This window comes from Homarus americanus, unplaced genomic scaffold (genome assembly GCF_018991925.1).
Source record: "Homarus americanus isolate GMGI-L3 unplaced genomic scaffold, GMGI_Hamer_2.0 scaffold32583, whole genome shotgun sequence".
Classification (NCBI taxonomy): domain Eukaryota; kingdom Metazoa; phylum Arthropoda; class Malacostraca; order Decapoda; family Nephropidae; genus Homarus; species Homarus americanus.
This window is the reverse complement of record NW_024713129.1, coordinates 21,041,409-21,065,967: the sequence shown is the minus strand read 5'-3', so window position 1 is coordinate 21,065,967 and position 24,559 is coordinate 21,041,409. Positions and strand designations below refer to the sequence as shown.

General features: G+C 41.1%; 1 protein-coding gene across 2 annotated transcripts; it reads left to right on the top strand.

The window, feature by feature from the left end:
• The first annotated feature begins 370 nt into the window (after nt 1-370).
• Nucleotides 371-23,903, top strand: LOC121869177. 2 transcript variants are annotated; one of them, XM_042370399.1, is made up of 14 exons: nt 371-677; nt 4,449-4,622; nt 4,844-5,155; nt 5,342-5,574; nt 5,850-6,048; nt 6,161-6,271; nt 6,629-6,841; nt 13,627-13,753; nt 14,756-14,836; nt 15,622-15,840; nt 16,874-16,965; nt 18,030-18,277; nt 21,353-21,398; nt 21,568-23,903. In XM_042370399.1, exons 1-13 carry the CDS (start codon nt 591-593, stop codon nt 21,360-21,362), a joined length of 2,106 nt encoding a protein of 701 aa, XP_042226333.1. In that variant the 5' UTR covers nt 371-590; the 3' UTR covers nt 21,363-21,398; nt 21,568-23,903. The 2 variants fall into 2 exon arrangements, with proteins under 2 accessions (XP_042226333.1, XP_042226342.1); XM_042370408.1 differs by lacking the exon at nt 14,756-14,836.
• Nucleotides 23,904-24,559: the final 656 nt, after the last annotated feature.

Here is a 24,559-nt window from a genome sequence, read left to right as displayed (position 1 = left end):
GTTGTGCTCTACAAAGACTTTATCTAACTATGGCTGTTTGGTATTCTTATTTCTATCCTTTCTCTTCTGAATGTCTCGAAATATATCAAGAATTATCTCTATAATACTCTGTTTGATGGAGTTTTTATTTCGAAACTACTGTTAATGGAAATAATCACCAGAGTTATTGTACACAAACAAAGAGTCGAGATGAGTTACAGTGTTAAGAGAGATGTTAGTACATGTTGTCTTAAGAGTATGTATTTCTAGGTCAACTTCTGCAGTAGGTATAGTCAGAATATGTGGTGCTCTAATAACCTATACAACGACGTATCGTGAATCAAGGTGATTGGCTGGTGTTTCCGTGACGCCAGTGGAGGGTGGGCCAGTGGTGGCGGGTCACTAGTGCAGTCGCCGCCGTGCTCTACACATCCCGTCACACACGCACCCTGGCCCCTTCCCGTTCGTCTAAACTCCTCCTTGACGACGGCCAACCTGTCACGAACGCCTCATTATTACAAGGATGCTTTTAGGATTCTGACAACGGGTTGTTGTTTGAGGCACCAGCTGAGGATTCACTGAGTGAGGGCGAGAAGGACGTAGTTGCCAAGATGGGCGGAGGGACTCTGAAGGGTGATATGGAACGTCGCTCCTCCGTCCTCTCCCTCGACTCCGAGGATGAAAATAAGCTGGTGGAGGTGAGGCGTTAAGTTTAATTCTTGAAATAAGACCTAACATAAGTATTATAGACTTGGAAGTTACGAAGTAGCATTTGTGAGTGATGGTGTCGTCTTACAGCCGTCACTCAGGTGACCAGGAGCTGGCGCTAAAGTATAGCGATATTCATCCCATTTGTGTGTCGTGGTGTGTGTTTAAGCCTGTGTATTGTATACGACGTCCGATGTCTGTACAGTAGGCCCTACTCCTCGGTGGTCGATAATGTTGATAGTTTATACTACATGTAGATGTATAATTGCCTGGCGAGTTAATGTTATCCCATTCAAGCGACGATTTATTAATTTACTCTGACGTAATGTAACAAAGCAACATTCAGCTCAATGACTCTGTACCATTGATTAAAAAAAAAAGATAAAATGCCGCCAGGTAGCATCCTTGCTGATAGTTGTAAGAGACTTGTGACAAACTCTCAAAGGATTTGTCCCATACTTAGATTCTATCGATTAAAGTAAAATTGTTACTGTGTTTATATAAGATTGTTTCTACGCAGTCCCAGGCGTGGTGTGGAGACTTGGTCCGTGTGAGGGACGGACGAAGAGAAGGAAAAGTGATCATGACTCCAATTAGTGAATTAGTTCAGCGAGTACAATATGTAAACCTTTTGAATACGAGGACTTAACCTCCTTAGTACAATGAATTAGCCCCCATTGAGTACGTTTACTTAACTCCCTTGAGTACGATGTTTTAATCCCTTGCATTAGATAAACCGTTCCCTTGAATCCGCTGAAATTGTATGCAAGGGTTTATGTTGTTGCACCCGAGGCTAAATCCTCCTACTCAAGGAATTACCATCGTACTGAAAGAGTTAAATCCTCAAACTCAAAGGGTTAAATTATAGTACACAAGAATTTTAGAACATTCTTTTTCGAATACGGGAAATATTGGTACAACTTTCGCAGTGTTTGATACATTAGTACCAAAGGTTGAAGGTAATTCATAAACATAAGTCATTGTGTCGGAATTATAGTATACGTGTTAATTGTGAACATAAAAGAGCCCGGAAATTATTCAGCTTTGGAGGACTTAAGAGCGAAGCTGTTTTTAAGGTTTTCGAGGCCCTGCTGGTGGAGTCTGGTGCCTCACACAGGGACCTGTGTGGCGCGACAAACCTTCCGGGCGCAAAACCTTCCGGGGTAAATGCTTAGTTTTGGGTATTAAATTTAATTATTTTGTAATGTTAGGTTAGGGCAGATTAGGTCAGGATTCCTTGGGTTTGATTGGTTCATTTTTTGTGTTCTTACCCCACAATTTCCATCGACTTCAAAGCACTGCCCACTTTGTGCTTTCATTGTCTTCGGTAGTGAGTATGTTTCATATCATCCTTATACTGTACTGTAGTCAGTTTGCCCAAGATATAATGGGAAATTCATTCAAAATCTTCCGTTAATGTATTTATTAATATTTTCAGCTCTCACAGATCAACCACAAATCAATCATACATCTTAGATGTCGATAATGGACATCAGTAATTGCCGAGCCCGGAAGGTTTATCGCACCGGAAGATTTGTCACATGACACCGGTCCTGACCTGACCCATGCCACTACGTTGTCTATCGAGGCTAATGACTGACACTTCTGTAACGTTACCAGCAACAGGTTGACTCAAATCACACTGTCAGATGAGGTCAGCGAGCCACGGGAGGGAGATGATGGCACTTACACAACTTTACAAGGACAAACTTTCATAATACCAAGATGTGTCATTGCTAACTTTTTCAAATAGACTTAAAAAAATTTAACCAATCGTATTTTTCAGATTAATGTTCGTTTTGCCTTGCTGGCATTTGTAGGCATTAAGTCAAACATCTGACGCACTACTTCACCGGTAAAAGGAAACGTGGGCTTTGCATGGCGTCTTTCAAAACAGTGTGAATGATAAAAATTTCGGTTGCCAACTACGGGATGAACATGCCTGACCTAAAGCACAGTAGCTGTAAGTGTGCAGTAAAGTCTACAAATGAACAATACATTAAAATATGTTAAATCAAAAAACTCCAACCAGTACAAAATCTCATCTCTATAGTCACTCCGAGTCCACTATGGCAATGATATGTTGAAAGGTGAATGTTGCCTTCCATGGGGAGCTTTATGGTGGCTCGAAAGGTCAACACAGGATCGGCAGGGTCGCCCTCAGAGGTTGCGTGTGTGGAGGGCTACAGCTAATGCGGGAGGGGCATAGATTGCGTGTGTGGAGGGCTACAGCTAATGCGGGAGGGGCATAGATTGCGTGTGTGGAGGGCTACAGCTAATGCGGGAGGGGCATAGATTGCGTGTGTGGAGGGCTACAGCTAATGCGGGAGGGGCATAGATTGCGTGTGTGGAGGGCTACAGCTAATACAGCCTGTTAGCTGTAGCCCTCCACACCCATACCTCTCCCGTATTATACAGGAGAGGTATGGGTTGCGTGTGGAGGGTTACAGCTAATGCAGGAGGCTTGGCGGCAGTATCTCGGACACCGTCTCGCGAGGTGGTTCTCAAACGGCACGGTTGGGGGTGATGGTCTCTCAGGTGCGATTGTTGGTGTTCTTAGGCCAGTCTAGAGAGGATCTGTTAGGAGGATGTTATAATCCCTGAGCACGTGTTGGTGGTGTTGAAAGTTTTTATATTGTGATGCAGATGGATTACTATGGCACTTGGATCCTGTACGCAGACGAAAGCTCTTTATTTTTGCCTTTAAAATCTAATGTTTGTTAACTCTTATCTGTGGTCTGGTGACGAACTTGACAGTCCATTAGCTCTAAGGTAATATGCGGGATCGAAAATGGTATTCAGATATAGCTTAAGTCTGATCCCTTGGAGTCAATTACAACCCAGAGAAAATGGTGAATGTTGATCTTGTGACGCTGTATACAAACATATCGTCTAAGTAACAGTTTATTGATTCATTATTTATAGTTGTCTTGAATTAGAAAAGTTCATCAACTCCAAACAAAGTGAGTTGTGTACTTCAGCCATTATTAAAGTGTGTGTGAGATATTTTATTTTTCAAGTACTTTATTTCAGAGGAGATATTTAAAGGAATCTTTAACCAGGTTTATATGTAGCCTCCGTCTCAACCCTTTATGTTACGTCTACTTTCACCTGTACAGTAAGAGATGGACCTCAACAACATGATCATATTACTAAGGTTTGGTGTAAACGTTGACGATAGTAATCAGAGCATTAGACTGTCACTATAACTAATATATGTCGTTGTAATCTGAGTGAGTTGCGGGTTGTGGTAAACCTTTGGATAAACTCGGTAAGAAAATATTAAGTATAACAGTCAACATTTGTATCATGTGATATTGAGTACAAAATTTAAACATCATAAATTAATTAATTTCCGACTTATCCAAAATGTTTGGGGGCTACGTCATCTGAACCACAAAATTGTTTTGCTTGGTCTCGGTACACTGTGAGGGCAGGTTAAGTTAGCGAGGCAGGTTGGGTTTTGTTAGGATAGATCTAATTTGACTACCCCAAAGGTTTAGTTCTTGCTGTGTACCAACATAAACACCATGAGGTTTGGTCACACTGGTTACAAATATAGTTGAGATTATGCTGTATTATATTATTGACGATGGTGCTGAAACGGACACATGTAGACAAGGTCATTCCAATACCTCCAGAACCTCTTGAGTGGCGAAATAATAACAATACCAATAATATTAATAAGATATAATATGTGTCTTAGAGAGAGAACAAGAACTCGTGTATTGATGGTAATGAGTGATGTGTTTACCGTACAGGTGAAGACCGGGTGCTGCGGGCTGGACCCCACCACGGGCAGGGGGAAGCAAATCCACCTGGCACAGATGTTGCTACTGCCCTTCGTCCCCATCATGGCGCTCATCATACAAAATGGTCTGAATATGGTGAATGTGCTGCAGTACCAGTATGAGATGCAGGAGACAATTGATCAGGTACTGTTAAAGTTGAATATTGCAAGAAATCAATTACGAAAGGGACCAGTGCTTCTGCGGTGCCCTTGAATAATGATAGTGTAGGAAGAATTTTTAGTGACACTAGAGTGACAATGTATTCCGTAAGTTTATGAGTTATAGTCTCCGGAAAACTGATAACATTAACCAGTGATTGTGCTTCAAGAACAGGAACCCTGAACTGATCTTGTTCATATTTGTAGGTCCAGATTAGCACGGGGCTGGGGAATGTGACGGAGGCTCTTCAGTCGGAACGCGCCGAAATTGCATTCTACCTGTTTACCAATGGTTCAGTTATAAGACGGAACTTGTCGGAGCACTTCGCCTACACTAATTCTCTGATTGACAACCTCAAGTGGCCAATGTTCCGTATCGAGGATCCTCTCTTTAAGAACAAGATTCTCTTTCGAATCCGCCTCGACGACTTTAGAGACAAGATCACTAAGTTCGACACTCCGTCCATCGATGCCGGGATTCGCTTCTACAACAGAGCCAACTACATCTTCCTCGACCAGGTGCGCTGTCCTGATGGATTTTATATGTTGAATAGATTATCAGTCAAGTATGTAGATTTAAAACTGAAATTAATTACACGATTTAATGCCATAAAAGTACATTTATTCTTCACTTTGTGTGTTTTCATTTTGTGTAATCGAAGAGAATTTTTACAAAAAGATGATTTTCTGTATATTAATTTTCAGTTGACAAGAGAGATCAAAGAAAAAGACAGCTCAGGGGTGTGGCGGCCGCTGCTGGCCTACAAGAACTTAATCCGCGCCATTGAACACCTGGGCATCTCCATGGTGTTTGGGGAGGAGTACTTCGGCAGAGGGGACCTCGACCACACATCTTACCTGAACTTCGTCACCAACGACGCCCTTGGTCAAGATTTCCTCAACGCAAGTAAAAGTTTTGCCTTCTGGATTAAGGACAGGTAAATTGAATATCATGAGAAAGTGTTGTTTTATTATAGAGTTTTCATCATTCATTGTACTGTATATGTGAGGTTAGGGAGAATATTATGACACCACATAATACGTTATAGTATTAGTGTACGGACCTAGATGAGAGACTCGTGAAAAGTTGTACACTGATAAATGTTAACTAGAGTTGGTTTATAGTCAATATTACTCATTTCAGTATGAAGTAATATTCATTATGACATGATGAGACACTCGCCCCGTACACACTTTGTTCTTCCCCCACCAGGTACCTGCAGCTGCAGGATACATACCCCTGGTACTCCAACATCACTCGTCGTCGTCAGGAAATCGTTAACCGCGTAAAGATTCAGCCAGACTTTGACAAAGCTACTGAGTACTTCTACGCCATGCTGGGCTACCTTGATGCTCTACAGAAGATCCAGTATGAGATCCGAATTAGGATTGAAGAGACCATCCTCTCGGAGGTAACTCATTATCTCTCTTCGTTCTCTCTCCATCTGTAAAACTAATAACAATGAAACAAGTTTTTTATACTTCAACTTGCTCGTTCGCCCAACGTGTAAATTACTGCTGCAGGTGACGTCGTCTAACAGTCACGTGGTGGTGGGCATCGCCATCCTGGCCGTGGTGCTGCTCATCTCCCCAGTCATCATTGTGCTCGTCAGGATGGTGACGAGGACCCTTCAGGTGAGTGTTGCGCGGTACCTCATCACCTGAGGGAGGGAGGTTCTGAATTTCTTTGAACGCTACCCCAGGTAACAAGTTTTATTACACTGTGCCAATTCCGATATTCATAACCTTTGTTATGGATAAAATAAGGTCAGCAGGTCGTGGGACCCAGTGGACTAAGAGCCTTTGTAGCTACTGTACAGTATATCACATGATCGACTTGAGCAAATACTGTCATCACTGCCATCAGTGGCGTCACCTGCACCTGTACTGTAGGATATATGTAGTATTACATTTGTTTTCGTGTATACAGTACATATGCGTGTGTGTATGTGTGTGCGTAAAACAAAGTTTAAACATATGATAATGTTTCAGGCATTTACTGAGACTCTGCAGTACAAGACATATGAGCTGCGGTACGAAAAGAAGCGTTCTGACAAGCTGTTGTACCAAATGTTGCCGCCCACAGTGGCCCAACAGCTGAAGCAGAGGAAGCAGGTGTCTGCCGAGACCTACGAGTCCGTCACCATCTACTTCTCCGACATTGTGGGCTTCACCGAGCTGGCCTCAGAGAGCACCCCCATGCAGGTGGCTGTCGTTCATCACACATGGTATTAGTATACTGTAGATATTACTGGCACAAGAGCTCGCGACCTCTATAGAACACCTGTATTTATATATAAAGTAGATCTTGTACAATTTGTTATTATATAATATCTTAAGATTTAAAATAGTAGAAAATTAAGACTGATTGGAAAAGTAAATTTACAGATAAATAAACAAACAGGATAAATGTCATTACTCGATACAATTTTGCTCGTTATGAAAATGATGAACAGGAATAATGACACGACCAACCGATAATACAGATAATGGTAATATGTTAAGAGAAACAGCCAAGGAACTCCATTAATAATGTGAGGGATGATGAGAGGAAGAAAAAAGTGATCAGGATGAATAAGAGGCAAAGGAAGTCATAAGAACAAAACATTATATATAAGAATGGAGGAAACAGAAACGGGCCTATTGGCTCATACTGGGCAGTCCCTTTTACACCCAACCCCTATCGCTCATATATCCGTCCAACCTATGTTTGAAGCTAATCTCAAGGTTCCTAATGCCAGGGATTAGTCTTGTCATACTCCTCTGTATGCTTTCTAGGGATTCGGTATCCATTCTGTAGTAAGGTAACCAAAACTAAACTGTATAATCCAAGTGAGGTTTCACAAGCGCAAGCTATAGTTTTAGGATAGCCTCGCTAGTCTTGTAACTAACACTCCTTTGTATGAACCTAAGTACTTTGTTCGCCTTGTTTCGAGCAAATACACATTGTTGCCTTGGTTTAATATTCCTACTTATCATTAGCCCTAAATTTTTCTCACTGTCGGATTTTATCTATATAATCGTTGTTCATCTGATATCTAGTTTCTCTGTTTACATCTCCTAGACTAAGTAATTTATATTTGTCCACATTAAATTTCATGTGCCCTTTTTTATACCATGCGAAATTTTTTTTTAGATTATCCTGTAGTTTTGCCCATTCCTCGTCAGATTTATTGCACGCCCTATTTTAGTGTCACCAGCAATTTTACTGATGTTGCTGTCTATGTCTATGTCGTTTATGTATATGATAAATAGTAATGGTCCAAGTACTGAGCCTTGGGGTACACCACTAGAGACGTCACCCCAATTGGATTTAGTGCCATTAATACCGACTCTCCGTTTCCTGTCCTGTAATCACACCCTAATCCAGTTTAGAACATCCCCATTTCCATTTGTCTCCACTTTACGTATTAGTCTGTCGAAGGCTTTGCTAAAGTCGATATAAACGACATCATAATTGTGCCCATCATCCACTGACTCGAAAACAGTTGAAAAGAATGCTAATAAATTTGTCAGACATGAACGCTCACTTGTGAAGCCATGTTGGGAATCATTGATCAATTTGTGATTCTCGAGATGATTTCGAATTGAGTTTGAAATTATTGTTTCCAATATAATTTGCCTACAATCGGTAGCACATTAGCTATCATCCTCAAGGACTAAGTTCTTCCTTACCTCCTTTAATACTCTGGAAAATATCTCGTTGGGACCTGGTGACTTATTAGGCTTTAGTTTATCTGTTTGTTTACTAACATCGTTATTATTTATTAATATCTAGCTTAATCTATTTTCTTCATTATCTCTGTAGATAGTCGGTGCCTCAGGTATCGTGTTTAAATTTTCGGTCGCGAAAACTGATGAAAAATATCTGTTCAGATTATTGCTCATTTCTCCGTCGTTATCCATAAGCTCGCCGGTATCTGAATGTACTGGTCCAATCTTGTCTCGTGTTTTTGTTTGATACATTTGGAAGAATCCCTTAAGGTTTGACTTCGCCTCCCTTGCTACCTTCAGTTGATTATTCCTCTTTGCTTTTCTTAACCCTACCGGCCAATACCTTATAATAATCTCGGAGGTAAACTTCACCACGATTTGTTCTCCTACCTATAGCCTTCCTTTGTCCAATAATATCCTTTAAAAAAGTATTTATCCATTTAGGGTCATTGTTATTTAATCTGAGTTTTGTGCATTAAGTAATTCATTATTTAAATTGTAATGGAACTCGTCAACCTCAGATCTCGTGGTCAGGTCATCCTCAGCAGTCATATTTTGTGAGGTTATCGTATTTAGAGCGCCTGGTAAAGTGAGGTCACCCTATGTGGGTACATTATGTGAGGTCACGTTATTTGCCACCTCCCGTGAGGTCATGTAGTTCACCCCCAAACGTAATACCTCTTCTCTCAGCTGCTTTTACAACCTTTCAAATTTTGCCTTTTTTGAAATCTGGGACTTTAGTGGAATTTTCCTTGTGACTGACTTTAAGTTCTACTTTCAATCTCACTTTTTTGTGATCACTGTCAGCTAGTTCATTCCCTACCTCGACATTACTAATGAGGTTTTCTCTGTTTTACAGAACTAAATCTAGTATTCTATTTCCCCGGGTGGGTTTGGCTATATGTTGACTTAGGAAACAGTCCTGAACTGTTTCAAGAAAATCCTCTGATTCTGAGTTACCCGTAAGATCTAATCTATTTGACTAAACTTAAAGTCGCCCACTATACAGACTTTGTTATGTCTGGATGCCCTGCATATTTCATCCCAAATAAGTTGCTCTTTACCCCTATCGAGAATAGGAAGTCTGTATTTTTATCTTATGGTTAATTTTCCCTTCCATTGGTTAATTGCATCCAAATTGTTTCTGTATTCAGTCCAATTTTCATTTCATTATTTTCACACTTCAACTTAGCCCTGACATAAATTGCTACCCCCCCTCCTATCCTAATCTGCCTATCGATATGGAATAATTTGTAACCTTTAATTTGGTATTCAACAGGTAACTCAAGTGAGTCTACGTTTATCCATGTTTCGGTGAATGCTGTTATATCAATTTTTCGGTACATACCAACACCTTGATTCCATCCATTTTATTTCTCATACTTCTACTGTTTGTATAGAAGACATTTAAGTTAGTCGCAATCTGAGTCCTCCCTTTGTCGTGTTTAGGTTTTAACTCTGCCCAATTTAGCTTTATCCTCATTCCTAGCACGATTTCTCTGTAACCTTTCATTTTCTTTACCCCTGCCAACTTGAGTCTCCTCGGCCTTTAGCCAAGTCTTATGTTTGCTTAGCAGTTTAAAGACCTGCGTATCTTTTCAATTGTCCTTTTAAGAGAGCTGTCCAATATTTCCAGCTCGTCCCTAAGTAAATGCACCCCATCCCTTGCATACAGGTCTCTTCTCCTGTAGAAGCTGTCCCAGTTGTCAATGAATGGAACTGATGTTGACTTGCAATATCTGTCAAGACAGCCATTGACACCAACTGCCCTTGACAATCATTCATTGCCAACTCTCCTTCTAGGCAGGATACCATATATGATAGAGATCCCTCCATTCAACCTAATACGTTCTATGGCTGTCTTGAACGTATCAAGAAGCTCCTCACTCCTACACCGACCAATATCATTGCCTCCTGCACTGAGGCAGATAATGGGTTTGTTCCCATTATCAGGCATGATATTGTCCATCCTGTCTACTATATCACCTACCCCAGCTCCTGGTAAGCACACTTTCATTCTATTTCTGTCTTTAGCACACAATGCTTGATTTAGCTTTCTCACCCGAGAATCTCCAAAAATTAAGGTTTTCGTACCTTCCTTATCCTTCTTTATGTTACCGTCCAGTTCGTCTACCAAAGGACTAAAAAAGTCAGTACACTTAGCTGTTGTCGTTTCCTTGCTATCTTTTTTCACCACCAGTTTTGTTGTTCCTCTGCTCACTACCCCCCACTGGCCTGTGTTGTCATCAGACACAGACTCTCCCCATCTCATACCTTCCTCCTTCATCCTCGCAATCACTTTCTTTATCCTCAAGTTTTCGCACTTGACCTTCTTTGCTCAGCCTTCAAAGAGACGCAGAGCTGCTCACAAATAACACTAGCCATGGTTGCACAGTCAGTTAATCCCCAGGAGCTAAATCGGCCGTGACCTTTCCTCTAGTGAGGTTTGCAAACAAGGATATTGTAAAGAGACGTGAGGGAGGGATGATGGAGCAATGTCGTGAGGGATGGGTGATGGAGCAGTGTCGTGGGGGAGGGGTGATGGAGCAATGTCGTGGGGGAGGGGTGATGGAGGATGGAGTAATGTCGTGAGGATGGGTGATGGAGCAGTGTCGTGGGGAGGGGTGAGGGGAGGGTGATGGAGTGATGAGCAGTGTCGGGGAGGGGTGATGGAGCAGTGTCGTGAGGATGGGTGATGGAGCAGTGTCGTGGATGATGTGGGGATGATGGAGGGAGGTGATGGAGCAGTCGTGATGGGTGATGGGTGATGCAGTGTCGTGGGGAGGGATGATGGAGCAGTGTCGTGAGGGAGGGCGATGGAGCAGTGTCGTGGGGAGGGATGATGGAGCAGTGTCGTGAGGAGGGTGATGGAGAGTGTGATGGAGTGTCGTGGGGATGGGTGATGGAGCAGTGTCGGGGGAGGGATGATGGAGCAGTGTCGTGGGGAGGGATGATGGAGCAGTGTCGTGGGGAGAGGTGATGGAGCAGTGTCGTGGGGAGGGGTGATGGAGCAGTGTCGGGGAGGGGTGATGGAGCAGTGTCGTGAGGATGGGTGATGGAGCAGTGTCGTGAGGGATGGGTGATGGAGCAGTGTCGGGGAGGGATGATGGAGCAGTGTCGTGGGGGAGGGGTGATGGAGCAATGTCGTGGGGATGTGGAGAGTGGTGATGGGTGATGGAGCAGTGTCGTGAGGGATGGGTGATGGAGCAGTGTCGTGGGAGGGTGATGGAGCAGTGTCGTGAGGATGGGTGGTGGAGCAGTGTCGTGAGGATGGGTGATGGGCAGGGTGATGGAGCAGTGTCGAGGGAGGGGTGATGGAGCAGTGTCGTGGGGAGGGGTGATGGAGCAGTGTCGTGGGGAGGGATGATGGAGCAGTGTCGTGGGGATGGGTGATGGAGCAGTGTCGTGAGGGAGGGTGATGGAGCAGTGTCGTGAGGGAGGGTGAGGAGATGGAGCAGTGTCGTGGGGGATGGGTGATGGAGCAGTGTCGTGGGGAGGGATGATGGAGCAGTGTCGTGAGGGATGGGTGATGGAGCAGTGTCGTGAGGGATGGGTGATGGAGCAGTGTCGTGGGGAGGGATGATGGAGGTCGTGAGGATGGGTGATGGAGCAGTGTCGTGGGGAGGGTGATGGAGCAGTGTCGTGAGGGATGGGTGATGGAGCAGTGTCGTGAGGATGGGTGATGGAGCAGTGTCGTGGGGAGGGATGATGGAGCAGTGTCGTCACGGAGGGTGATGGAGCAGTGTCGTGGGGGGTGATGGAGAGTGTCGTGGGGAGGGTGATGGAGCAGTGTCGTGAGGATGGGTGATGGAGCAGTGTCGTGGGGAGGGGTGATGGAGCAGTGTCGTGAGGATGGGTGATGGAGCAGTGTCGTGGGGAGGGATGATGGAGCAGTGTCGAGGGAGGGTGATGGGCAATGTCGAGGATGGGTGATGGAGCAGTGTCGGGGAGGGTGATGGAGCAGTGTGGAGGATGGGTGATGGAGCAGTGTCGTGGTGTGATGGGGTGATGGAGCAGTGTGGGAGGGTGATGGAGCAGTGTCGTGAGGAGGGTGATGGAGCAATGTCGTGAGGATGGGTGATGGAGCAGTGTCGTGGGGGGGTGATGGAGTAGTGTCGTGGGGAGGGGTGATGGAGCAGTGTCGTGGGGAGGGTGATGGAGCAGTGTCGGGGAGGGGTGATCAGTGTCGGGGATGGGTGATGGAGCAGTGTCGTGGGGAGGGTGATGGAGCAGTGTCGGGGAGGGGTGATGGAGCAGTGTCGTGGGGGTGATGGAGCAGTGTCGGGAGGAATGTCGTAGGGGAGGGGTGATTGGACAATGACACGAGGGAGGGGTGATGGAGCAGTGTCGTGATGGAGGGGTGATGGTAAAGTGGAGAGAGAAGTGTTTTTTACTCCCTGGGAATAAAATTGAATTAAGTTTGTGACCCAAAAAATGAACAAGAAAAAGGAGGATGACTCGGGAAGCAAAGAAGAATATTTTCACCATAGTACTGGGCCTTTCTATCACGCTGAGGATGGCGTTGGGACAGCTAGAGAGCCTCACCCAATCACTTAAGAGACAGTAGCTTTAGTTTCGGAAATATTTTCAAGTATAGGACAGACCCTTAATGACTCCTATATCATGAGACAGAAAGAGAGGTTCTCAGTAGAAAGAACTAGAGGATGACTTTACCCTCAGGAGGGTTTGTGGCTGCTGCAGATATGGGTTTAATGTTTTCTTAGGTCTGAGAGCCGAGTGGTTTACTTTAGAAGATGACATACTAGATGGTGTTAGTTGAGAGTCCTTGGACAACCCTTTTCTAAGTTCCTCGTCAATTGCAGTCTTCTTTTGAAACTGCTTTTCATACTGTTTTGTATTACCAGTGTACGTGGTTCTATGTTTACGAGATAAAAGATGATCAAATGCATTAGTTTCAAACGTTCACTGAAAATATTCATCACGACATAACCTGTTCTTCCCCACGTGAGCAGTGAGTTAGGGCTGGCTACTGGCTAATACTGTAAATGGATTTATAATGATTTTAATGCAGAATCACTCCTTTGGTTTCGTGTCTGATATAACAGTACTGTATATTGTTTTATTGCACTAAGACTTCCTCCTCTTAAGAATGACCTTGTTGTGGTAGGCCACCTCCGTGAAGTCCCTGGGTAGACACAATTCAGTCCCCAATACAGTACCTTGCTTTTCCTTACCTTTGTCAAGGACAGAGATGTACACTGCTCTTCTTAATACATGTGTGACATCGCTATTTATTTTTCTTGTTATTTCTGCAGGTGATCTCTTTACTGAATGCTTTGTACAAGATGTTCGACTCAAGGATTGAACTGTACGAGGTGTATAAGATAGAGACTATCGGGGACGCCTACATGGTGGCGTCTGGTCTGCCCCAGCGTGGAGAGGGTAAGGTCGCAGTTAAACCTCACACTGACTATTCTACTCGATATGAGTTCCCCTGTTTTATCCATGACACCTAAACCTCACATCTTATGCAAGTGCTAACACTCAGTATGGTGCAGTTGGCGCGTGTTATCACAGAGTGGCTGCTTGAGTCTAGTGGCTGGTGGAAGTTGACAAGGACTGATGGTCATGTTATCGAATGTTTCTGGCTGAACTAGAAGTAGATTTTAGTTTATGCTTCATTCACTGTATACAGTACATGTATTTCTGATTATGATTCTTATTTATTTTTATAGAATATTTGCTATAAAATAGAAATAAATGCAACTATAAGACACTAATGAAAACGCTTCTCAGCTGAGTACCGTTGCTATCTTATTACTGCTCCTCTGTCATAATTGGAAAATAATATTTATTGCCATATGATTGTAATTACAAAAACTTCCATGCTTAAGAATCGTTTTCAGAGGAAAGCCATTTACGAATAAAAACATCACAAAAATCTCAAAGACTAGAGTTTCCTGTTACCCAGACGGTGAAGGAGGCTGTAATACACGAGGGTGCATGACTGACCCTCAGAGTGGCCTCTCAGCACGACACTGAGAGACTAACATAGTCATCATGGTGATAGTTACTTACGAGAACAGGAATGATTGAGCGATGTAGTTCAGTATATACAGATGTCAGCTACGTTTTGCTGCTAATGCGACGCCTTCAGCAAGTCCCACAATCTGTTAATGATTTATAAATAGCACAATAAGCGTAATTTTATAATAAAAAACGTTTATTGCCTGAATGGATGGATTTTAAAGGCCCAATAGTACGCAAAATACTCTATAAACAAAGATGATTCCGCCAATATCAACATGTAAAAGGAGACCAAGCAGGCATGATGTTTATAAAGTTGACAGAAGTTTAAAAACTAAGCTGATGCTGTCACCTGCCCTAGGTAGTGGCGGCACCATCACCCTCCGGCGGTAATGTGGTGCTTCTCTCTCCCTCTAGACCCCATCAGGGGATCTACCAACCTGGACCGCCTCATATACACCTCCCCAGTCTACAAAATTATGAGTCACACGGGTTTAGGTAAATTAAGATTAGTTTTGGTGACCTGAACGTTCGAGTCTTGTATTATTTAGTGAGAAATTATATATATATAATCAGAAGACGATTCGTGATGAAACTGAGCTTAAGGTTTATATACATTATCACTGCTTTTCCGCATCTTGAATACACCTTCCGGGCTTCATGCATTCGAGCCTGTAATTTTCTTTTGTTTTTGTTTTGCTTATTTCCCTTTTTAGCTTGTCTTCTATAGTATAGTGGAAGACTCACCTACGTGAATTGTATCTCACTTTAGTTACAAACTCGAACGCGACGGTCACTTGGTTTGCCTCATTGCTCCACCCATCTTCACGTGGTCTGATTTGCGATGACAATGCTCTATAAATTTAATCGTCGCTCAATCATTTCAGAAGTTCTTTCTAGTTTGTAGAGATAATTTGTATGTTGGTGATGGTCCAGGCAACGCATTGTCATCAGCAACATCTTCATTTATTCATGTACGTACATCACAACCCTAGTTAGTACAGTATTAGGTCGGTTGGTACTATGCGCAAAACTGCCAAGTATTGTAGTACAGTATTGTAGTTGTTACTTTTGTGTACTTTTTGTATCGTGCAGAGCTTGCAAGTTGAGTTGAACACTATAGTAGGAAGTAAAGTCATTGTAATACACATCCTCCTTTAACACAATTTACTTGTCGCAATGTTCAAACTTTACTTTACAATTACAAAATATCAAGTTTAACGTTGTCGTAATACATGGTGTGAGCTCACTCAGTCAGTGACCTCGACTGACCTTCACACCAGGTAAGGATCACGCGGCAGAGATCGCCTCCATGGCTCTAGATCTCCTACACGCCACAGAGAACTTCGTGGTCCCTCACAAGCCCGGCGAGCGTCTTCAGATCCGAATTGGTATCCACACAGGACCTGTGGTGGCGGGGGTGGTAGGCTCCAAGATGCCCCGCTACACACTCTTCGGAGAATCTGTCAACATCGCCTCCAAGATGGAGTCAACAGGATTGCGTATGTATTGCGTATAAATGTTATATAAATGTTCATTGATTAATACAAAATTTGATGGTCCATATACTTGTCCTAATATTCAACAATAAGAGAACATTATCTTTGATGTGTGTTTCATGCTTACCTTCTCATTCATGTAAGACTACTGCGTGAACTACTCTACCTCAAAGCTCCAGATTTTATCTACTCTGTTCTTTGTCGCCTACAACGCCTACAATCAGCCAATAGCAACGTTTTCTGACCTGACTGATGGAATTTTTTCGATCTTGTGAGGTATTTCAAAAAGTCTGCACTTGTTGAAACACCTCCCAAGTGACAAATGTTGGTCAACTCTTGTCCTGGAACGTATGTAAACAAAGAGAAACCGGAAATTTATTTCTACTTTATACTCAAGTCTACAGTATATTGCAGCAAAAATATTACCCTTAACCTCCTTGTTTAAACTTTCATTCACTATCTTTAATAGTTTTTGAATAAACAGATAAAACCGATCAGTGACGAAGAGGATAAAAGAAAATAAACATCAAAGTCTGGAGTTTGTGTCACTCGCTCCAACAAGTATCTTTACGGAGGTCCGATGAATTTCAAAATGAACACCGCGACTCTTGTGTCGGTAGTGTTGTCAAAATCTTTCGTCCTTTGTGTCATATTGTCTAACACAATATTTGGAGTGAGTGATCAACAGTATATTACACTCATTGTCTTCCGAGACACAGTAAACACTTGCTGTTAATTCGTTTGGATAAAGGTCACTTAAGATCATCAACGGTATTCTTCATACACAAGAATTTGTGTTGTACCAGATGACAGATGGAAGTTTTGAATCTGAATAGAGGAAAAGAAATATTATCTCTCTCTCTCTCTCTCTAACCGCCGTTGTTTGGAGGAGATAAAATTATATGTTTGACTCTCCTTTCCAGTTTAATTTCGTATTATTCTCAATGAACGTGGCTGAGTCGTAGGAACAAAGGGGTCATGACAGTATAGTACAGTGTGGTGTCGTCGTTATCTAATTTTGGGCATTTGTTGACAGCGTTCAAAATCCACATCACGGCCTCGACCAAGGAAGCCCTGGACAAGGTGGGAGGATTCATCATGAAGCTGAGAGGAGAGATGGAGATCAAGGTTAGCTGTACAATATTACTCTGACACCGGTACTTGGCTAATAACTGGCTGAGTGACCATGTTACCTATACTGTTGATAGCTATGTAATTGGGCAGTTGCACCTAAATTTACCCTAGTATTACTTGTATTTACTATATTTTTTTCAATTAATTTTCCAGATAAGCAAGAGTTAGCCCTAGGTATTTCACTGAGGGTACAGTTCATATGGGTCCATTTCCACACAATATATTAAACTCACTCACTCTTTTTCCAAGGGGTTGGGGAAATTTGCTGTCTACCAGCCATTGTCTGCATGACTCCAGTTCACATGATAATTTGTTAACTGTATCCTTAGATCTTTACCTGACACTATAAGGGCAATGTAATCAAACATACAACAAAAGTATGCCATTATCACTATTGGGCAGCTCATTTACATAGCAATGGGAGAGCAATGGTACCAGAATGTTTCTTTGGGACTTCACAGTTTGTTAGCAGGTGTGTTGACTGGATATTAATTACAATGACAATTTGTTTTCTGATAACAGTCAACAGATCCAGTACCAAGAGCCTGTAGTTTTTCGCATGTTATATTATGATCCATTGTGTTGAAGATTTTTTTGTAAGTCTAACATTACCATCCCTGTGTATATTCCATAAGCTATTTGGGTTCTGATATGGTCAGTAAGACGGATTAAGCAGGCGTCAATTTCTAAGAGCCTTTAAAACTTGATTGGAATCTATACAAATGTCGTTTTCATAAAGATAGCTTTCTGATTGAACATAACACTGCTCTCTCTTAAAATCTTAGTTGCACAGGATACTAACCGTCCTGTAATGAAACACCAAAGTTCTGTTACCGGCTACAGATTTACTCTATAATATTGCTATAAATATTAGAAATAGTTCTGAGTGTTCACAAACTGGATATGAAGTTGAGGAAACAAGAGCCACTCGTGCATTGTTTCATAAGTAATTCGGTAACAGTTTAAAGCAAATGTTTAACGGTAAAGGCTATATGAGTAGATGTTGTTGACTGATGAAATGTAATGTCATGCACTTCCTCTCTCGCGCCTACCACCAGATGAGCCAGAGAGTATCACCGCAGGGTAAGGGTTCCATGGAGACCTATTGGCTCATCGGCAAGCATGGGAAGTTACCTGAACGTCGGGTGGAGTCCGATAAAGAGGAGGAAATCGATGTCATGGCTGAGAATCCCCACACAGACGCTCGACGAAAGCAGAGAAAGGCGCAGAAGAAGAAAGAGAGGGAGAACAAGGAGAAGTCAACACTACGCAGAGCCATTGACTCGGTGAAGGAGCACCTACCCAAGTGAGTGTTGCATCTCATCATCTACTCTTTCATGCATCCCTCTCATACTGCACCTTCCTGACTAGTCATATCTTTAGAGAATTGCACATTGTATTTATGTTTTTATATTTTATGTAATTTTACATGGAACTGACGCTATGAACACTTAAATCGTCCTCCTTACTTCGGCAACAACGGGAGCGATACTTTGGACTTCTTAATATACAATATTCTAGAATCATAAGGACACCGGGACACACTCTTGTAGTGCGCTGGTTTGCTTCACAGCCTTATACTTCATACTCTTTAGTTAACAACCGTAATTATCGTTGTTGTTGTAGCTATTTTTGTGCCTTTGTTCAGTCATCTTTCGTCTGGGCATCATGAGAGTAAACAGTTACAAGAATGTTACAATTAAGTATCCAGCTGCTTCTGTTGTAGAGAACAAGGAGGAAGGGCAAAATTACCAAGTACAACCCTTGTATATCACCAGCATGGCTGCATGTTTGACATTGCAAGTAAATGTTTCTAAAAAATCGTCTTGATAACAAACCAGCTACTAGGAGTTACAAGGTCACTTTATAACCTTGTGCAAAGGTGATAATTCGTGTTTCAAGATTGATGCAACATATGATCTGCACATATTCTTGTCGCATATTAAGACTTATATTTTAATATAGATTCATTTTATTCAACCGTAGATGTCTAAAAACACATGCCAAGATCCGGTTTACACGCAACAAAGTGGAATATCAAGATAAACTATGATAATGTTTGATCACTCCAGGGTAAGAGAATGGCAGACGTCAGTTGGTAAGAAAACAAGCGCACTCTTATAACTCTATGAATCAGTTTCACCACATGGTCTCGCACCAGAAGGAATCACAAGATGAGAAATACAATTCTTTGGGGATAATAAAAACATATTTTATAGCTCAGTTTAATATTTAAACTCTGGAAGCTTCTACGAGCACTGTTCGCTCATTATTACTGAAAATTAAATACTTTATATATGAATTATAATGCACGTTATAAATTATTAGTGACAGAGATAATAAGAACGCTGGAAGTGACTAACTTTTATGTCTTCAGCTTAATATTTAACGAAGAATCTTAGATATTATCACCCAATGAATTAAAACCTGAGGGGATATTATTACAAGCCTCTTTTCCACATTTTCGGTTGATTTCATATGTACTGTGTCTCATTACCGAACTCGGTAATTGCCAGTGTGCAATTCCGCGCCACTGCCAAGAGACAACCTCTGCTCATTTTCCGGGAGAAGTTGCCTCCCGGAAGCGTGAAAAATATCGAAGTACATCATTCCTGTTAATAAATTTGTTCATCAAACGCTAGTTTATTCACCAAAATGGCTTACCGATGGCGCGGTCGATTTGTCAAGACCCGTGTGAAGAATCAACTGGAGTACAGTCTGTACTGTAAAGATCGCACCAAAACTGGATGTGAGGATAAAATATAGTTGCATAAAAAACCTGGTAACATATCAGTTTTTTTTTTGTATTTCGTACAAGGTTTCAAAGCGACTTGTGTGACAATGTCTATTGAAGAAAAAAAATACCGTATCAGAACTCGGTATTTTCTGTAAAAAAAAAAGTTTCGAGTAAAAAGCGGACAGAATTTTACTTTTTGGCCTATAAATTTATATATAGTTGTAACTTTGCACAGATCAGTGCAGTTTTCTTTGCAGCATGCACACATCATCAATTTTACAATATAAACTGACTTGATAGTGTAAAAAATAGCATACTTTGAGCCCAGTTTACATCATATGATGTATATAAGACAGATATACCCCAAATGAACGAGAAGGCTATATTTTCATCATGAGTTTACAAAAAACAAGCTCGGTGATCTATATATTTTTTCCATCATTGTTTTCAAATGTACAAGTAGATTAGATGGTCAGAAATCTAGGTATGTGTCTAGTGTTCATCTATATTGTAGCATATGTCCTTTAGAGGGTATCATACTGGGCAAAATTTCTGCCGTTATCGGTTCTCATTTCTCCTTTCTTGGTGAAAAGACTGATCTTTCCAATCACACACTCAGTTGAAGCACCGTTCGGGTATTGCCGTCACCCGGAACAAAACGATAACAAAGGTTGGGGGTCGTCCAGAAGCTTCGTGGTTTTATGCTTCTCTTGAGATACAAAGGTTGTCTGAAATCCCACAACTCTCTACTGGCTACGTAGATGTAAACAAAGTCGAATGAAATGGTGTCTGTAAATTTAATTTGTATATATAAAACTATTTCAATAATAATATATATGCATTAAACTCACTTAAAAGTGTTTCCTATTAATGTGTTTTAATAAATCATTGCCTTTCAATTATAAATATTATAAAGCCTAAGTGCAGTAAAAAATTTCCGAGATCTCATACATTCCCTTTTCCTCGGATTTCAGTTTTCAGGCGAAAAATCTAACCAAGAACGGCGGTATGGGCGTTTTTCTCCCGAGGAATACGGAATTTTGCTCTGTGATAGCCTCTAAGTTTTCTTCTTCGTCGTCATATCCGTTTCCCTGTCGCCACTTCCTCTATTGTTCGCATAACACCGTCCACACCCCCCTTCTCTCACCTTTCCACATTTGTTTCACCTTCCCGGTGAGCAGTGAACTTCTTTGAAAGTTTTTCTAACATTGTCATTGGTTTTATTTGTTTGTTTTTTCTCTCGTCTTGAAAAGACCTAATTATTTAATTGATTCTGAACAGTTAGCCACACTGCCAACTGGAGGCTGTCAGTGAAAGCTGTTTCATTCTTTAATAATAATTTTATATTTTCAGAATTTTTTTTGTTTTTGTAAAGATTGTATTCTATTTGTCGTTTAGTTCTGAATATTGTGATGTTTTTTTTACCGCCTCTACACTAGATTCTATCATTCTACATGTTACTTTTATATTTCAAGATGGACCCTTAATTTTTCACGCCAATTTTTTATGTTCTGTCATGAAATTTTTGATGAATGTGCTTTTGCTGTGTTCATTTTATTGACTATTAATGTAAAATAAATGGCTGTTCGCGGCGCCTTTGGTGATTAGTAAATCTACAGTTGCTTTCTTCGCTTCATTTTCCAGCCATGAATAAGCTAATGATTATATGGTCATTACACGTTTGGATGTTGTAAGTAGATTCATTAATGTTTTGTTTATGACTTATTTTGAGCATATGTGCAAATCAAATAAACTTGAGTTTTAATTATAAACACATTTAAAACTCTAAAGCTTACTATTCAGTAATAGTTATGTCAAACTTGTGTGCAGTAAAAATTTCACTTTTCATACCCTTGCAGCAGTAGGAGCTCAGGTGGAGAGCCGAGACGAGGGAGGGTGAGTCACAGAAAACGTAAAATGGAAGACGAGCGACCAGTGAAATTCTGAAACAAGACAACATTTCCTCGATTCAGAGTCAGCCATAGAAGCAAAAATTGAGGAAAACAGTGAAGTAGAGTACACGGCAGGGTAAAGATTTGGTAGAGACCAACCACGGAAATTGTTAACAAAAATAAGTTTTTCTAGTGTTTTTCATTGCGTTTCATACGAATCTGACTTGTCGGAAATGAGTTGTTATAGAGATACCCCCCCCCCCCACTACTGACAATTTTGATTGCACAAAGTGTGCAGGAATTTGAAGTAGAGGGAAATTGTGGGATAAAAATACTAAAAAACTGACCAAACCAAGCGCAATGAAATCTGACCTAAACTAGCCTTACCCAACTTAAACCCTAACTTTACCTAACCCAACCTTACTTTAATTATCAGATGGAGTAAGGTAAAGTGATGTCACCTGCAGAAGGAACTGGTGTAGTATGGTGCTGTGATCCTTGTGATTAGCTTGAAACATGTACCAAGCGAAATATTGTTGGTAACGTTGTGCTTTGTTTCCAGCACGAAGCACCCAACTTTTGATATCCTTCCACAGGTGTTCTATATTTTACGTATGGTTATGGTTTACAGCTCGGTGGATGTAACTAGTTACACCAAAGGGTACTGTAAGCCCTCCAAAAGCCAGAATGAATAACACTACCCGCTTTTACAAAACACTGAATTAGCAGTATGAGAGTATCGGCACTGTAGTCCTGGACTGGTATGATGAATTTACTTTTGGATTTTCTAAACTTACTTTCGTCTGCTTCCGCAACAACACCAGCACCCCCTGGGTTCCTGGTTATCCAACTGAAGTTCACACATCCCAGAACAATTCTTCTGCTGCATAGCGCTGAGTAAAGTGTTTTCTGGTGAATGTATTACAAAAAAGCAAGTTTTTCCACACTGACCTGTGTAATTTGTCCAACCAAGTGCCTTTAAACACAGAAAGTGTAAAGACACAATGAGGAGACCTCTTTGTCTTGGGGATTTTCTGTCTTTTAGTGTAAACCCAGCGTGCCTATCTTCACAATAGTGACAGTCTGAACCACACTTAGGACACTTTACAGAAGATAGAAAAACACTGAGCCTTGAAAGGTCAACAGCAGAGGCTTCACTTTCAAACACACATTGAATGGTACGTGAGTCTGCCAATGAGCAGCCTTCGCACAAAGCTGCCATTTTGTAAGTTGTCACTACACAATTTAAATTCCAAAGTTAGGGCATATACAAGAGTGTTACGTGACATCGAGACTTCCGCCGATTAAGAAGCAAACAATGTATCCCCGCGAACATGCACTTTCTTAAGTGAAATCGATAAGTCAAATTAATTCGAAAACTATAAATTTGCGACGAAAATGCTACAGAGTGAAGCATTTATATTGTTTTTAGTTTTTGTGTAACTCCCGATATGAAAATGAATATAGAGTTTCGCGGTTGGTCTCAACCGAATCTTAACCTACGGCAGCTTTAATTTGTCATCTTGGCGGTGACGAGCAAGAGCTATACTGGATAAGATGTCAGTAACTTGCCCAGTACTTACTGTGAAAATTACAGGGCAGATCATAGTGGTGCAGACCCTTCTATTGACCTCACGTTCCCAGTGTGAACTTGATGTTATGTCCTATACACTACAACATCCTCTAAGATTATTAGTTACAAAAAACTATGTTCTTCTCAAAAAGAGATTTTAATTAAATAGAATTACTGTACTGAAATTCATAATGCAACTCCTGCAAATAGTTGTTCTTTCCTGTATGCTTAAGATAAGTCTTTTCTCTAAGACAAGCCAAAAAAATTTTATGATTCATATATTTAGCTGTTAGAAGAAACTGCTGGAGTACCAATGGAACTAGCAGCTGGGGCACCCGTAGCTGTACATAGAGTAACTTGTAAATGTTTAGCCCAAGTTTAAGATCAGACTGTAGTTCCAGCTCATTCCATATAGCGAGTAGTTGAATCCACTAGAATTTCGACTTCCATCTAATTCTTTGCATAAATGAACAAGTAATGAATTGTCTAATGTGTAAGACTTATGTAGTTTTGTATAATCATAAGTACGTAGGTATTCTATATATATATAATTACAAGTGTAGTGATGTAGAGGCGGTGTTGTAAATTTGGACTATTACCAGAGTGTGCGTAGCTAAAACAACTCTCCCGGTACTAAAGCGGTGAGTGACTCGCGATAATTGTTGCTCGCCTCTTTTCACAGTCAGTCTCACTCGATTCAAACCTCAATATAAAACTAACCCTAACCAACTGTAAACCTGACCAATAGTTAAGGTGGACATTAAGAGGCATTATGTTAAAGAGAGATAACTTCAACACAAGTGACACCCTAAAACTTGCTGATTTTGCATTTACGCTTCTTGGAGGGATACCCAGCTGACAAGCGATAATATTGTCTTAACATTACTATCATTTCCTGGTACTGATATCCTTTATATCATGTGAGAGTAAAATGCTCTACATCACTTGATAACATGTTTATCTAGGACTGTACAGTTCCATCAGTGGATTTTTCGAGGCATCAGGCGATAAGGATGTGTAAGTAATGGTTGTCCCCTGGAAGGGTGTTCCCGGCACAACCATACACACTAATATTGTATACTTACTGTATATTAAAGTGCTCTATATTAAATTTGAAAAAATATGCAAATTTGTCTTTATTAATGGAATTTGTATGTATGGTTATGTATGATGTCCCTTATAGATTATGATACTAGTATTTAATCTTTTAACTTGAAGAATTTATTTTGACAATGCAATGATAGGTCGTCGATCCAGGAGGATGGAGCGATGCTACCACCGCGCGCACACACACACACACACACACACACACATATATATATATATATATATATATATATATATATATATATATATATATATATATATATATATATATATATATAT